Source organism: Chelmon rostratus, chromosome 5, assembly GCF_017976325.1.
Source record: "Chelmon rostratus isolate fCheRos1 chromosome 5, fCheRos1.pri, whole genome shotgun sequence".
Taxonomy (NCBI): Eukaryota; Metazoa; Chordata; class Actinopteri; order Chaetodontiformes; family Chaetodontidae; genus Chelmon; species Chelmon rostratus.
Window position 1 is genome coordinate 26203958 of NC_055662.1, and position 17558 is coordinate 26221515.

General features: G+C 41.5%; 1 protein-coding gene across 1 annotated transcript; it reads left to right on the forward strand.

Annotated features, from left to right (window-relative positions):
• The first annotated feature begins 12552 nt into the window (after positions 1-12552).
• stc1 (stanniocalcin 1) lies at positions 12553-17314 on the forward strand. Its single transcript, XM_041937496.1, has 4 exons — positions 12553-12822; positions 14672-14814; positions 14953-15164; positions 15835-17314. The coding sequence occupies exons 1-4, from the start codon at positions 12642-12644 to the stop codon at positions 16133-16135; spliced, it is 837 nt and encodes a 278-aa protein (XP_041793430.1). The 5' UTR covers positions 12553-12641; the 3' UTR covers positions 16136-17314.
• Positions 17315-17558: the final 244 nt, after the last annotated feature.

Genomic DNA, 17558 nt, shown 5'->3' on the forward strand with positions numbered 1-17558 from the left:
CGACACGAAAAACAAGCAGACAGTCACAGCTTTTGCCCTTCCCCCTATGTGCAGTTACATTTTTGAGGAAGCACATTTTTATGTCCAATGTTCTTACAATTCATGCTTTCTACAGTATCTGCACTTGGAAACCACAATATGGTTAAGATTAGGGAAAGCGCATGCAAACTCCACCAGCCAACACGCTCACTTTCTGCCTACATAAAGGACGCTACTTCCTGCACTGACACTGAACGTCGGTACTGGACATACATTGTGACAGTATGTACATAATTCCTAGAAATAAAGGGCTTCACACAAAGTTTCTTGAGAGGTGCTGGACATCCAGGAGCCTCCAGAGCAGCTCTGGCGTGGTTTGGCACAGTTTGTACAAAACTGTAACTCCACAAAACACCATTCTTCCAAAACAAATTCCCTCTTTTGGTGTTTTGATGATGATGATTTGCATCTTTTTCATACTCACCAAACTAGTCAGTGACCCTCATGCCCTGCAGGGAGTCATCTGCATTCATTATATTTCTCCTCTCATTTATTCAGATTTTTCTCCCTTTAATTTGTCTGCAGAAGATAACACGTTTGAGCTACAGCAGTAATCAATCACGTTTTCTTTGCCAGCTTCTGACTCCGGGCAGTAATGAATGTACATGATGCATATCACCGCTAACACCAAGTTCATTACTATACATTACTCAAGATGTTTTTGACCATAAGGATGCACTGGGCATGGAAAATTTGGCTGCAGCGAGAGACAGAGGTTGTGTACACTGCTGCCCACAAAGCAACAACGCCATAAACATCCTGGCATCTGGCTTATGTTCCCATCATAAGCTACGCTCAAATTCAATTACCAAGTCAACATTCTCTGAGCGATGTTGAAGGGCTCTTGATGGAGTGCTATGTACATAACCCTGATTAGGGATTACGCATAGATGTGATGAATACCGCAAGACCATTGAGAAACACTCCGGCATCATAAATCAAAACCACAGTGATGCTCCAGATTTCAAGCTCTGTTCAGTTCTGGTCATTAGAATAAAAGCTGTATATAAAACACATTTAACAACATGGGAATTAGTGTAATGGTGAGAATTATGGCTTGTTGGTGCATGTGTGGATTTTTAAGACTTTATTTACTTTTTCAGCAGCACACACACACACGCACACACACACACTGACATACTCAAACTCAAGCAGACCACAAGAGCTCCACAATGAATTTCCTTAACTTTCAAACTCACGCATTAACTTTGTCTTATCTTTTTTCCCACTAAACTGTTGGTTCTTAATGATATGCTCTGCAGATGTAACTAAAGACCTCACTGAGGGAGCATGGAGGGACAGCTTTTGGCTATAGCTGAGGAGGAAGCACAGGAAGTGGGGTCCATCAAACAAGTAGGGCGGCTGCAGGAGGTGGTGGGGAGACGTCCCTGCCACTGCTGTGCCTCCAGGAGATGTAATGGGGTTAAAGGAGCGAAACATCAGTTAGCGGTGGACCCGACTCACGATCCTGCAGCTGACCCAGTTGGGGGTGCAGAAATGTCCAGCAGGTAGTAACACCCACCTGACAGGCCACTGGCTCTTAATGGAAATCAATTTAACCACAGAGGACACACTGTAAGCAAAAACACCCATGCATACGCAGACGTCGATCCATTATAGAACATGAGGCTTGATGCAATAAAGCAACGCTACAGCTACACTTTGGAAATTAGCTGTTGGATGATTGATGTATGGACAGCACGTGTGTATATGTATGAGTGCTGGATTCAATTAATGCTCATATTTCATTCTCAGTACAGAGTATACCATAAGTTAGATGATTGAAATAGAAAATAATAGAAAATAACACTAATATAGATAAATTAACCATCTGGATGGTTGGAAGAGTCTTTGAGGCATCTGGAAACACTTTCGGAATAGAGGGAAGTGCTGCTAGACGACCTGCGTTCAGTTGGCCCACTTTGGTCCAGACTATAATGTATTATATGGCTATCGAATGCACTGCTATGAAAGTTCATGATTCCCATATGATGACATGAGGTTGACATAGATGGCATGGCAATCCATCCAATAGACTTAAGAACTATTGGATGGATTGCCATGCCATTTGATAAAGAATTGTAATAACTTGGATGATCCCTTGTTTTCCTCCACCACCATCATAAGGCCAAAAATGTGATTTAGCTTGTTTATGACGAAATACGTGCAAATCTCTTGACATTCCCATCAGCCTCAGCTGTACTTCATATTTACTAATTTGCAAATGTTAGCATGCTAACATGCTAAACTAAGATAGTGAACATGGTAAACATTACTCCTTCTTAAGATCAGCATTTTAGCATTGTCTTCGTGAGTATGAAGGCAAATGTTAGCATTTAGCTCAAAGCACCATTGTGCCAATAACCCTGATTCCAAAAAAGTTGGGACTTTGCATAAAAGATAATAAAAGCAGAATGCAATCACTTACACAATGTGAAATGTGTTTAATGACAATGGTTTTACGAAGTCCATGTCATAATCTCCTTTATCCAATCATGTGTTCACAAAGTGGTGAACCTCGCTCCATCCTCGCTTGTAAACCACTGAGCCTTTCCAGGATGCTCCTTTCATACCCAATGATACTATCACCTGTTACCAATCGACCTGTTTACCTGTGCAGTGTTCCAAACAGGTGTTTTCCCAGTCTGTTGTTGCTCTTGTCCCAACTTGTTTGCAAAGTGTTGCTGCATCAAATTCAGAATAAGCAGATATTTACAAAAATCAATGAGGCTGATGAGGTCAAAGATTAAATATATTGACTTTGTGCTGTTTTCAGTTGAGTGTATGTCAAAAAGGATTAGCAAGTTATCACATTCAGTTTTATTTGTGCTTTACACAGCGTCCCAACTTTATTGGAATTGGGGTTGTAAATACAGCCTCACAGAGCTGCTAGCATGGCTGTAGACTTGTTTTAAAAAGAGCCATATTTATTTTAAAATGCTTTGTTTATGTTTGATTGGCCAACAAAGTGCATTGCTGGATGACATCGCACTGTGCTTGCAAAAGTTGAGCCAGAATCAGCTTTTTTTCCTCCCCTGGACTACTCTTTTTCTCTCCTTTCTTTTTTTTTTTGCAGGCCCCTCTCTATGACAATGCAGTAATTTCATTGAAATTAATGAGGAGGCTACATTTTTGACGCAGTGCTATTGTCAATCTGAAGGAGGCTTTACAACATTTGACAAAGAATAGGGAGCTGCTGCAGGACTGGATGCCTGATGGGGAACTTATATGAGGGCTACCACTGTGCAGCTCATATCAGATTAAATCTGCAATGGTATTAGCATGCAAATTGAAAAAGGGGCAGTATTTCCTTTGGATTAACTGCCACTGCCTGTGACAATGTATAAGTGCTACACTATAGCCCTTATCGCACAGCCATGTGAAATACTGTAGCTGCATGAGTACATGCCCATGGGCATCCTGAGGAAGGTCTCCACTGGTTTAGTCATAGAAGTCATTAAAATGTGCTGTTGGTCACAATTTAAAATAGATTCAGGTACAAGCATCACTCTGACACAGCAGAATTCATCAGGATGGATTAATGTATGAGGATGTGACAAACACACACACACACACACAGAAATGGGAAAGTTCTTTGTTAGCGACAGACAATGCAGCAGGCTAAGATGCACACAAGCTGATCTCTGGATGTTAGCTTATTTGTTGCAATTCTGTTCTGACACAAATGTCAGGAAAATTGCACAAAATACTTTAAACTACAAGAAGAATAATCCAAAACACATCTTATCCAATTTCTGATTTGTACGAATGCAGCAGACTCAAATACGCAATGGCCATAAATTATGATTATGAAATGGGTAACATGCATCAGAAATTCATCAATACTGACTAATGTGAGCCCAGGGCCTGTATAAATTAGATAAATTGCTACAGTATAAACCTAAACTCTCTTCTGTTTTCCATGATACAAACCTCAACTACACATAAAGCTAGCTCATGCCTTTTGTTGTGGGAGCTTGTGGGATCATCCTGTCAGTCACAATATGAGATGAGCTCTTTGCATGGTTCTCTTCTCGCCTCCCTGGTTGCTTCATGTTGGCTGAGAGGATATTTGCGGTAGCTCTGAAATCAGCAAACAAGTATGTGTTGTGATCCTGGAGTCTGTGGGCCGCGGTTGTGCTTCGGCTTGCAGTGTTGAGCGGTGACATGCTCCTGCCAGTCATCAAGGTGTAACTCAGTCGACGTCTTAAGCGCTGGTCAGCCATCTCCCTTTGAAGCAGCTCTTTTAAAGTAGTGTTTACCACCACTGCCGCCTTAAAAAAAAAAAAAAAGGCCCAATCACTTGTGTTTTAGAGACATTTAAAATTGAGTAATTGAAAACACTTGTCTGTGTGAACGGATGTGGGCACCCCTCCAAAATGTATTCCTGAGATGCCTGAGCTGGAGACAGATCCAGATGGGTCTGAACTGAAACCAGATGGCTGGGTGAAGGGAACATAGCCTAGGTACTACTGCATGCTGCATACAGACGGACTCCTTCTAAGGTACAGGCACTCTGATTTTGCTTGGAGTGTGCGTGCGTGCGTGCGTGCGTGTGTGTGTGAGTATGTCGGTGTTTGAAGCATAAATGCCTCAATTGGGCAGTGGAATGTAAAAGGGAATATCACTAATTATCTAAAATCCATAAGAGGAAAAAGTTAATGTGTTGGCATTTATTGAAGTGCTCCATTAAGTCTATTGCCTTATTCTTCCAGTTCATGTTAGTGTCAGAAAATTTAATGACAAAGCTATAATGTAACTTACTTATAGCTTTATAAGGCTGTGTACAAGCAAAAGAAGCCACCCTGTAACTCTGGTGCTTGAATATCATCCTGCACAATTCTTGGTCAGATCTTTTTGGCTGCTACAGACACTTTGGCATGTAAACATTGGACTGATCCACAAGCATTAGATGTTCAACTGAGGAGCCATGACATTAGATTTAAAAGGTCTGACACAAAGAATAAATCATTGAAAAAGTTGCAAATATCAAAATGTGGTTTTCATATTTCATTGGGCACTTGAAGTGCACATTCCAGAGATCACTTGCCAGACACATCTGTACTGTCTCTATAGCACTGTGATCCTATAAGTTTCCTTACATCCTCAGATGATGAAGTCAGAGTATCTAAACACGTCAGCCTTCTGTATCTGCAACACAGATTCCAACACAGTTGGGACGCTGAGTGAATAAAAGCAGAATGCAATCATTTGCAGTTAGTTGTGTTTACTGACAACGGCTTTACGAAGTGTTCCTGAGCCCATGTAGTAAAATCCTTTAACAGTCATGTGTTCACAAAGTGGTGAACCTCGCTCCATCCTCGCTTGTGAACGACTGTGCCTTTCCAGGATGCTCCTTTCATACCCAATAATGATGCTATCACCTCTTACCAATCAACCTGTTTACCTGTGGAATGATCCAAACAGGTGTTTTTGGAGCGTTCCACAACTTTCTCAGTCTTTTCTTGCTCCTGTCACAACTTGTATGAAATATGTTGCTGCTTCAAATTCAGAACAGGCAGATATTTATAAAAACCAATGAAGCTGATGAGGTCAAACGTTAAATATATTGTCTTTGTGCTGTTTTCAGTTGAGTTTATGCCAAAACGGATCAGCAAGCTATCATAACGTCCAAACTTTTATAGAATTGGGGTTGTATGGTGGATATTGCAAACTCCAAATCACTGTTGCTGCTGTTGGAAACACTCCTGTGCACCACAGGTTATCACTACCACCACAAAAATCCAACCAGACTGCAGGTGTTTCCAACAACAAATGCAAAAAAGCGGCACGGCTTGATCAGAAATGATGAAGCTCTGGGAATGATGCTGTGCAGTCAGCGAGTTCTGAGTTCAGTGTTCAGTGTTCAGTGAACGACTCTGCCCTTTGGGAAATAGCGTGGGTCTGATAAATTAATGCATTTCAAATATATTTTCAACGGCATGCCTCACGCAAGTAGACAATACTTATTTCCACCATCTTACTTCAAAAGCATTCCCATTTAAAATGTTTCCAATCACAATGAGCTGCTTGCAGCAGAAAACTGGAGTGAGACACACACACAACAAGCACACACAATACCAAAACCACACTTTTTTTTGTCCTTGTAAAATGTCTTTGGGCTCCTGATATGGGTGAGCAACATCCTTTTAATTCCCCGAGGAGAAATTAGTCATTTCAGTTGTCTTACACGGAGGTAAAGTGCAGGAGCGGCTACAGAAGAGCACAGATGGAGCTGCGAGCTGAGTATATTGCTCAAGGACACTTCGGCAGCACAGATGCTTGTATGTGACTACAAAACATTACGTCTCGCTGATGATGGACAGACATGCTGAATAGATGAACTCTAAAGGAAACATCAATCCAGGAGTTGGATAAGAATCACAAAATAGCACTCCCTGATGTAACCAGAAGCATGTGTTGAAAATATGGATGAAAATGTATCATTCAAAAATTCAGTGTGATAACACTGATGACCTGAGAAAAACAAGAACACCAGTGTTAATTTTATTAATATTTATTTAATCTGTAATGTTTTTATTCATGATCAGGTTGCTATCTAGTTATTTATTATCTTGACTTCCACTAAAATCTTTGCCTGCTAAAAAAAAACAACCCTTTTTCATCCCTTCAGCTGCAAACTTGAGCACCAAGTGAGCGCCCAGCTCCAGCGCTTCACTCTTTGAATGACTGAACTAAATGTGTTGCTCTTGTTCTTTACCAGGAGCAGCTTTACGAAGCAAAATTTGTCTGTAAAACTGGTGCAAAAGTATACAAACTTCCACAGGGCGCCTCCATGTGATACGAATAAAGTGGATTTTTCATTGTAAATTGTTGTTTGAGCTTTAACACTAAGTGTCTGTGCTTCACATGTGTTTAACATGAATACAACCTTTTTCTAATTTGCTATTAATGTCTGTAATTATGTGGAATCACTTCCAGTACAGCAGGCCTGTATAGAGTTCAGGCAAACATATAAATCCAGTGTTGAATTTTTGAGGATTGGTGCAAGCAGAACTGAAAAAAAGGCGGTAAAGAAGCATGGGCTTTCCCACCAACCTTAACATCTAGTTCTCACACCTGACTAGAAGACAATGTTCTCTGTATGTCAGTGTCACATCAAGCCTGAGTGCAGATGAAGACAGTAATAGGTGTAAGGTTGTTTCATATTTTCTCTTCAATTTACCTTTGCACTGAAAAAAATATTCCCTTTGCAGAGCATTGACTCACACCAGCGTTTGTAGCGACTAACTCTGCTTCAACGTCATGTTTTGGCCCTCATGCTTCATGCTGCAGAGCTGCAGTGTGTTTTCATTCCAGCCTCCAGATGTATAGCCCTGCTATGCTATTCGTATTGGATACACGTCCAGGAATGCAGATCCCCTGAGTTTTTGCGTTATGTTCAAGTCATGCAGACATCTGTTTGAGGAAAAACACCATCCATTACTACTACCGATTCTGAGGAAGAAATGAATTTAACGCTCCTACAAAAATAAAACATTACATCCCCCTTTCTGGTGATGTGACAATGAGTATTTTGTCAGTCAAAATTACACTTTTTCTAAGAATTGTGAATTCCACAGGGCCACAATAAAATGAGAGCTCTGTGCACAGTGTGTCTGCTAATTTCAGCTTTTCTGAGTGGTAAAAACCACTTACATTGGTAAATGGGTTTAGCTGTTCAGCGTGCCCACAGAAACCAAATCTTCTGGTGCTTCAGTAGACTTTCCTCGAACATTACAGATTAGGACTGTGGTCGCAACAGCACCGGGCAGGATGATTTGATTTATGGAAGCAGCTTTAAAGGCTTTTTAACATTTTTTTATAATTAGCCAAATTTCTCAGCATCCTGGGAGCTTTATAGCTGGAAGTGACTTGTCTCTCTTGTCCCTCAGTTTTCTGATGGCACCGCTGGGTGTCTTAATAGACAGATCCTGAGTCTGTCTGTCGTTCCTGTGCAGAGCTGCTGCCCACAGCCAACCTCCTGCTCAAAATACTTCCTCAAAATTAAGTGTTCTTCGTCATGTGAACACCACAAGCATCTGCCACTAGAAAGCAAGACACATCATCCTCCTAACCAAACATCACACACACCAAAACACACACAGAACATTCTAAATGTAGGTGCAAACACAGTGCAACCAACATTGACTGGTTTTACATGTGATTGACCTGGCACCACTTCTCATATCAGGTCATAAGCTTTCCCCTCCATCCCCTCAGAAACAGTGCGAAGGTGATGCTGCACAGTAACAGCTCATCTAAGTCACTGACATCTCACAAAAGTCCCTCTTGTGGTCACAGGTAGACTAACACTGTCCTTCAGGTGACACCTTGCAAGTGCTTTTACATAACTCATTATATAAACTCGTTAAAAAGCTGTAGCCAGACATTAGCAATATTTGTGATTAATTTGCTTGTGCTTGATAAAAGTTGAACCTCCCATTTATTACACTAATTTCAAATCTCTTGCTCATAATGAACAATCTCATAATCTTATAATTATAGAGGAAGCTGCTGTCAGGCAAACAGCAATAAGCTTAGGGCAAAATTCAACTTACATGCAAAGTGACCTTTAATCAGAGAATCAGCTCATCCACCTCAATGTAAATGAATGCAAAACTCTCACGCTGCAGCAGGCCGTTTTTTTTTTCCTTTTTACTGTATGTTCATTCTCTGTAACAGATTTGTCCTTTCAGTGAACTCTGCCCTCTGTCTCCATCACCGTGCCAATGTTGTCTGTTATATTTCAGAAAACAAGTTGAATCACCTTCTTCTACCTGACAAAGGAATTCATTATCCTTTCCCCCAGAGGACGCAGAAGTGGTCTTCTCGAATGTGTTTGTGGTGTGGCTACGCTCCAGAAAGGAAGAGTCTGCAGTGATGTGCCAACAAGGACGAGACCAACTTCCAAACTCATGAATAAACTCTCAGTTCACGTCTTCGGTTTCAGCTGAGACACGCCGAACCCCCACCCACCTGAGAGAAAAAGCATAGGGAAGCAATAAATGCAAGAGCGGCAACATATTCATGGAAAGCATGAATATGAGCTCAACATCTGACTCAAATCTTACATTGTTCAGATTGTTGTTTTCTTTGGGTTTTTTGGGAGTGCTGACATAACCAATAAGCAAGCCGGCTGGTCTTTGACATACTGTTTTCCTCACCTAATTTGCAGGGAGGAGAACCAGTCATCACTCTGGAAACTCCTCTGCTGTAGCAGAAAGAGATGCTAAAAGTAAAGAATTGTGTTGGACAGTTAAATTTGCCATTGGAAATATGGACAAAAAAAAGACTAAGACTGTCTAAATAGTGCCACCAAAGGACAGCAAGATCACAGACCTCAGTTCTGTGGTTGCTTCAGTGTACAAACCGAGTTTGAACTGTCCAAATTCTCAAAAATCACATGTCTGGCATGTAACTTATGGCCTTCAAGGACTGGGGTGTTGATAATGATTGATTGTGACAGGAGATGATGGCTCATTCATTAGGTTGTTACGTTCATATTATCTTTCCATGACAAAGGCTGTTGGTGCAGCTGGCAGGGGGCCATATTTGGATTCCCCAGCAGAGATAAGGTGCCAACAGCTTGACATCACGCCCAACTGACAACCCTCTGGGAGAAATTAGGGTTACAGCACAATGATTGCCAAAGACAACCAGAACACAGAGGAGAGACACAAAGAGGCTTTTCTGCTCACAGAAAAGTGACTTGACATAACATGCAAGAAAAATATCATAAATCTTTTACTAATGGGAAAACTAATGGGGTGATTTGTGCTTGGCACGCATTGACACCTGTAATGAACGTGTATATCTTTTGGCAGGAGGACAAGCATGAATCATTTTACAAGCCTGGAGAAGTTTTGTCTGTTCGCTCGATCCGGTGTAGCTCAATATTTAAAAAGCCATTTCTGAAAATAAAGAAGTTTATACATCGAAGTCAAACAAAGATTTGCAGATAGCCGCTAAACATTTCCTTTTATTCCACATTCTTAAGATGCGATACTGTCTGCAATAGTCAAGCATTGCTCTGGGTGAAGAGGCGTGAGGCCTCCATGATTAATGATAGCTTAGAGTCCCACACATCATCCTCTGTATGCCGGCACGTGCAGCTGCAAGTTAGCGGCCTCTGAGCCAACATTTCACTGACTTGAGAAGAAGAGAATGGAGAATTAGGTCAACAGCAATCATTATCCACACTTCACGTCAACAGCGCAGGTAGTTTATCTCCATGTTAAGTATTCCCTTAAGTTAAAGCAACAATGATGTCATCGTCGAGCACGGGTCAGGAAAATGCCAGAGTGATAAAAAAAAACGCGTCATTTGAATATTCTGGGTTGATATTTGGACAAAGGCGTTCAAGTCAAATAGGCTTTGGTCTATTAGTGTGGAAATGGGCTTTGGATTTGTTGACGTGAGGGAAGCGTGGAAACATTTTTTGGGGTGAGGAGAAGAAAAAAACAAGGCCCTCCTCAGCGTTAATAATTTTCTCTTGATCAAAATAACTGATAACTAAAAGAGGTAAAACATAAAATGTAAATAGTGTATGTCACCCTAAACACTAACACACTTTATGGAATACTGATTTTCACAGTATATGAATATGTGTATGTAAGTACAAATCAAAACGTATAAACGAAGCTCCAGTTTGGAAGAACATATGATAAAATGTGTGTGCGTGTCTGTGTGTGTGTTCAGATTGAGGAAAAAGTGTGAATTAAAGATGCAATGTGTGAGGTTTGGCAGCAGTTTTAGTATAAATATTCAAAAAATGAATAAACACTATGAACAAAATGTTAAGTATTCATTCTGAAGGTACATTAAAAGCATCTATGTATTGTGTTGCAGAGATGTCCACTGAAGTTAGCATGCTAACCAGCCAGCTGAGGTGCCTTCCTGTCTTGTAGTACCAATTTGTACCACAAGAGGCAATAGTGCAGCTCATGCCTCTCGCTGGGAGATGAATGCAAAGTGGAGTTTGCTACATTTCACAAGTTCTTTTAGATTTTTAGTCAAAAAAAAATAACAAAATAAAATCACAAGACAAAAAGGAAGGAAATAGTCTTACACCTATTTTCTTTAACAAACAGAAAAATAATCAACAATTGGAGTTTGGTGGAAATAAACCCTTAATTCACCGAGTTAGATGTGAAAATATCGCAGCTCTACATGCAGCTGATGCCCAACCTTCATCTCGTTTCTCTCACACCTCTCCTGTCCCGGCCCGCCATGTCTTCATCATCCGGAGTCAGAGTCCTGTCATCAAAGCAGGACCGCTAGCTGCACGGCTAACTGAGCTAACAGCAGCTAGTAGCTACAGATAACTACAGGAAAGAGTGCAGTGAGCAGCAGTTAGGGGTTACTCTGGTGATATGCTGCCCCCTGTCTGTTTGGAGGGACCTTCGACAGGTGTTCAGTTCTTATGCATTACACCTTTAATTATCTGATTACATTGGTAAAATACAAACATGTAAGAGTAAATTTTAACTGTAACTTCCAAATGTGCCATTCCAAATGTCAACAACCTGGGGAAACAAGATAGCAACATTTCATGCTAAACTTTATATTATGGATTATATTATTGACTAACTTTATGTAACACATTTATATTTGTGTTAATAGGCAGGAAGTGACAGTTGTAGTAAATATAAAGACCCTCATGAGTTCTGTTTCTCTAAACGCAGCACCTGTCCAACAGCTACCAGTGTTGGAAAATAAAGCTCTGATGCAAAGACTGGACCATTATCGTAACCATCGACAAAGCTCACCAACTATTTCCAATAAATTTGAAGAAATCTAAGAAGGGATGCATGAAATAAAGAAAACAAAATAAAATAAATGGATAAAAGACCATCCCCTACACTCCCAAAAAGTCAGACTCTGTACCCTTCAGGCAAAATTAACAAATGATGTTCTTACCCTCCTTTACCCATCATGTATGCTTCCATGTTAGCCTGCATACACTGTGGGTCAGCAAACAAGGTTTGCAGCATGTTTACAATATGGACAGTAAGAAAAAGAAAGCGCACATCTCCCATAAATTATTTATATTATAAGAAAACTGATCCATAAACCAATCTATTTCATAAATTAGAGCCTAGCTGTTGATGTGTGTGTAATTCACCTCATAATTAGCGGCCATAGTGGTGAAGTGAATAAGTCTGCGTCAGTAATGATTAAACTAAAATGACAGGTGAAATAATATCAATGGAAACAGTCTGATGTAAAAAGTCTGCATGAAATAAAAATAGATGGATTTATTTTTCTTTCTCGGGGTCATTATAAGAAATAATGCTTAAATTCTTCTGTGTGAGCTGTAAGATCCACAGTGCTGGCCGCTGTTAAATGATTTTATCAATTAGTAGTGGAAAGACCAGGACCACGGTCTTGAATCCTGCGCTCTGATTGGTCCAAACGCAGAACTCGTAATGTTCAGCGCTCCCATATAAACCCATGCAGACTTGACATCGGTTCTATCTGTCATGCAAGTCAAAAGGATAGTGAGGAGTCCAATGTAAAGAAATAGCAGGCAGCTTACTTGTAATCGCCTACATCTGTTGTGTTTGCGGCGCTGCAGAAGCTTTTGGAGCGTTATTCTTATGAATTACACAGAAAGCAGGAGGCGTCTCTTTACATTTAGTTGTATAATCTGTGTTGAGAGGACGATGCCTTTGAGGACCGGACTTTTTCTCCTGATGGTGCTGAACGCATCTGCATATGAACTGGATCAAAACGAGTCTTATTCGCCCAGGAGAGCACGCTTTTCTGCCAATAGCCCTTGTAAGTAACACGCTGCTTCCATCTGCATATCTCAGAGTGCACTGCTTGCTTTTTACACACCATGTCCACAATGCACAGCCTTACCTTTGCTCGCTTACTATGAGGAGGTTTCTTTTATCATAATGTCTGTCTTTCTTTCTTTTTTTCCACCCCCTTTTTTTCTTTTTGGCCTATGCAGCCTTTTCTGTCTAAACGAGCGCGTTGATTCATGGAGAAGGCTGCGGGATTAACGCTGTGGTTTTTGCCGGTGTCCTGCCGGCAACAGATGAGCACGGAGCTTGGTGCTGACACCTGAGAGTGCAGGCTGTGTCATGCTGATAGTCTCTCTCTCGTGGCTTTGCCTTCTGCATAGGTTCCACTCTTCAGCGTTATAGTGGACTTGAGGGGGTTTGCAGCGCATGAAACATAAAGCTTCCCGTGTAGCCTTCATGTGTAGCCTTGAAGTCAGAAAAAGAAGTAGCCTACACCATTTTATTTTCTTGTCAGTGTGCATGAGACAAGCTGCACTGTTTGTCACTGAGGCTGTGCATTTTGGACAAATACATGCAACCCTATTAGTTGACATTTTTTATCCGTCAGAGAAAAGAAAGGCCTGAGTCAAAATCCCTCATCATAACCATCAAGAAATGACAGTGCAAAGCATAAAACCTGCATGGCTTCATTCAAATGTGGACTTTACCTTTTTAACACAAAGGTACAGCCCAGCGATAAAAGGCAGTGGGTAACAGGGATGCTGATTCGCTTCTGCAGGAATTGCTTCATCATCATAAGATTTGCAGCTCACTCTCTGTATTTTGAGAACAATCTCTGGTCCCTGGTGGCCGGCAGACTTCATCTGACTGTGCAGGTCAACATGGGGCCCCAGATTCGAAGTCTGCCAAGTAGGCTTAGGCTCTGCGGTGACATTTCTTAATGGTTATTACAAAGGATTTGAGTTAGGCTGCTTGCCATCACTGTGGATTCTTGGAGGAAGAAGAAGGAAAGCCAACTATCTGGATACACTGATTTACAGATTATGTTTTATAGCTCTGTCTTGGTGTAAAATTTCAAGTCGGTTGCATGGACTTAGAGCTGTGCTCCTTATGGGCTAGATCAGTTTTTGGAAAATGGACTGACGGACTGCTGCAGGGTAGCTGCTTCATAGGTTTTGCAAAGATAGATAGGGATCAGGGTTACTCGTGGGTTAATCAGCCTAATGACTATTACAGTCATGTGGCACTCCTGAAATAAATATGGCAGCATTCTCTGAATGTGTTCTTCATTATGTAGATGTTCATGGGATCAGTTCTGGGTTTTTAACAGGACTGTGACATGTTCGTAGTTAACAGTTAAGAATATTAAAGTGGTTTGGAAGCAGGGTGCTCCAATTCAGCTTGACAATTACAGCTTGTGTAAAAATTGAAGACAGAGTCTGGTGACAGTGTACATTTGTGTGTGTGTGTGTGTGTGTGTGTGCCAGCGGTACAAGTGTATGTTTGTGTGTGTCGACAGGCATGCCAACAATTTTCAGGAAACTCTTTGGTATTTCTGGTGCTGTTCATCCAAGCTCTGCTGAAAAGAACCAAACAGTGGAATATAGGTCCCTGCCAAGAGAAAAGTGCGGTTGTGCCAAATAGTGTCTGAGACTCTCCGAGTTGTAAGGTGTCCAATCTCCAGTCAAGTCACTGTTTGCCCCGAGTGACTGTATGTCTTTTGTGAATCACCAAAGTATGAAAATTCTCTTTTGTTCGCCGCATTTTTTAGCTGAAACCCTGGCAACCCTTGTGCAATGAGCTCAGTGAGTGTGCAGTGATTCCCAGTGAACCCACTGTTGGCTCCCCTGCTGATGGTCCATTCTCTGTGCCCACAGCAGATGTGGCACGCTGTCTCAACAGTGCCCTCCAAGTTGGCTGCGGAGCCTTCGCCTGCCTGGAAAACTCAACTTGTGACACAGATGGCATGCATGACATCTGCAAGTCCTTCCTATACAGTGCTGCTAAATTTGACACTCAGGTACACACTTTGATTCACTTCACAAAGACTGCACACAGTATGCCTTTCTCTCTGTTTCTACATGCACACGAGCCATGTAGGATTATGTGGGTGTAACTGTCAGGGCAAGAATGTGTGAAGCACTGCTGTTTTTTACAGGGTAAAGCATTTGTGAAGGAGAGCCTTAAGTGCATTGCCAATGGCATCACCTCGAAGGCATTCCCCACTATCCGCCGCTGCTCCACCTTCCAAAGAATGATATCTGAAGTCCAAGAGGAGTGTTACAGCAAGCTGGATATCTGCACTGTCGCCCGATCGAATCCAGATGCTATTGGTGAAGTGGCACAGCTACCAAGTCACTTCCCCAATAGGTGAGCTCTTCCTCTCCTGTATGTGCTTTACAAAAACAAGCTGTTCTGGGTTATGGTGTGCTGATCGTAGTACACTTTGTACATGTCTCATTAGGTGGTATCCTAAAAAAAATAATAGTCATTCAGAGTTTGAAGCTTGTGATGTTCAACAAACTATTTGACCACATAGTACATTTAAAAAGAAGGGTTTATGTCTCCAGTAAAGGACAATCCGACTGCTGTTCATTGTAAAAGACTGCGAGCTCCTGACATGTGTTTGAATCATTCCAGAAAATACAAATATACATGCCTGGCATGTTTCAAATACCCCCTTGACCCTGATTAATGCAGCACAGCAGATGGCTAAATTTGTATTGATTTCCATGCTTTGGTTACCATCTGCTTCATACATTCTTTCGTACAATGAATGAAAATGAAACAGGAATATCAGGTTTGCATGTTTCTCTTCCTATTGTTGTTGTAATTAATGTTGGATTGCAGTTTGAAAGTGGATACGAAGGGTCTAGGAGGGTGGAGAGGGGGTGACATCAGACTAGAAACCATAGAAATACCTATGAAGAACTGAACTGTTGCAACAGGAATACTTTGTGGCCGTGTTGTACATTTTTTGTCATCTTGGGCTTTGAGCTCTTAAAATGACATTGTGTGACGCTTTGTTTTGTTGTCCTAGGTTTTATGGTAAGCTGCTACAGAGCCTGATGGACTGCGATGAGGACACGGTGGACCGCGTTAGGACCAGCATGGTGTCGCGGCTGGGCCCAGAGATGACCATGCTTATTCAGCTGCTGCAGAACAAGCCCTGCCCATCCACTGCTGTGGCTGCAGCTGCCGCCATCCCAACTGGAGTGGAGGGCCGTGGGAGCTGGCGCTGGTCCATGGGTCCCCATATGTACAAGATCCAGCCTAATCTGCGAAACAGAGACTCTGCCAGTCATTTTGGCAAAAAGCGCTCTGCCAGTGACAGCTCCTAACTTCCACTCAGATTCAGAAACTCCACACACTCCTCAAAATATCATGAAAGCTCCTCTATTCCCTAGGGGTGATAAAATACATTCCTCCGCTAGACTGGAAGTTGCAGAAATATGCACCTCTAGGGAATGCCGGAAAGCCCATAGAGTCGATATCAGAGTTTGATTGTTGTTATATTGTATATCCTACACTTTAGGCTTGAGAGAACCCCCCTCCCATCGACTGTTTTCAAACGTGTCCGCTCACAGTTAGTGTTGAACATGTGGCTCGTTGCATCTGTGCAACATGGTCCTGCTCACTCCTCTTCACCTCCTCCAGCAGAGCTGAATCCTTAAGATGTCTTTTGATGCCAAGCAAAAAAACAAAAAGAAACAAACAAACAAACAAACAAAAAAAGAACAGCCATAGTGGTTCACGCCTCTAGAGCACAAATCCCTCTTTTAAAAGACAGCATTCACATAATCCAGACATTTGTTCATGAATAGAAATCAGGAGTTGGATTATTATTAGTTCATTGAAAGGAATGGGAAATTATTGATAGATGTATTTAGACCAGTCAAATTGTGAGCATGTGGAAATGAGTGACACATCTATTTTCTGACACTAACACAACAGTTAAATGTACTGTACACTAAGTTATCTGAGACAGCCATAGCTAGCCCTCTAAAGGAGAGCGCTCATACGGAGTGAGGTCTGCAGAGGTTTCATAACCTTTGAGAGGTTACCTTAAACTGACCAAAAAAACTACAAACTGCCCTGAATGCTATTCATGAAATACCAAAATAGTGTATAGCTATAGCACTTACAATTGTTTTTTGTTTTTTTCTTCTGATGGCAGATGTAGCCACGGTCACGTGTGTCAAATCACCATCCTGCACGTAAGGATCGTCCAGGTCACGGCCAAGTCTAGCTACCAGAAAAAGTCCATTTTGCATATCTTGTATCCAGACACTTGTAATGCACATGACTGTTGAGCTCTGCAGTGTATGTGGGACCATGTTTAGTGGAATCTGTATCCATGTTCTTAAGTGAGCGTGAAGCAGTCGTGTATGTGCAGTAGCTGATTAGCGCGTTCACCGATGAGACTGAGAGCAGCCATCTTCTTGGACTGATGATCATCATTCTCTGAGGTGAATAACGTGACATACACACTGGCTTCCAGTGTCGAGATTGAGAGTGACTATTTAAAAAAAGCCTTGTTGGAATGATATTTATTTTCCTACTATATTATTTAATGTTTTTTTTTATTTTAATGCATTATTGTAGTTTTAATTACTTTACAGATTTAACAAACAGTTCAGTCATGGCTCCTATTTGAACATGAGCTCTATGCCAAAAAAAAAGAAGAAAAAGAAAAAAAAAAGTGAGCTGACACTCCGGTGACTGAATGGGACCCATGTCATGACTCTGTGCTGGCCATAGGGG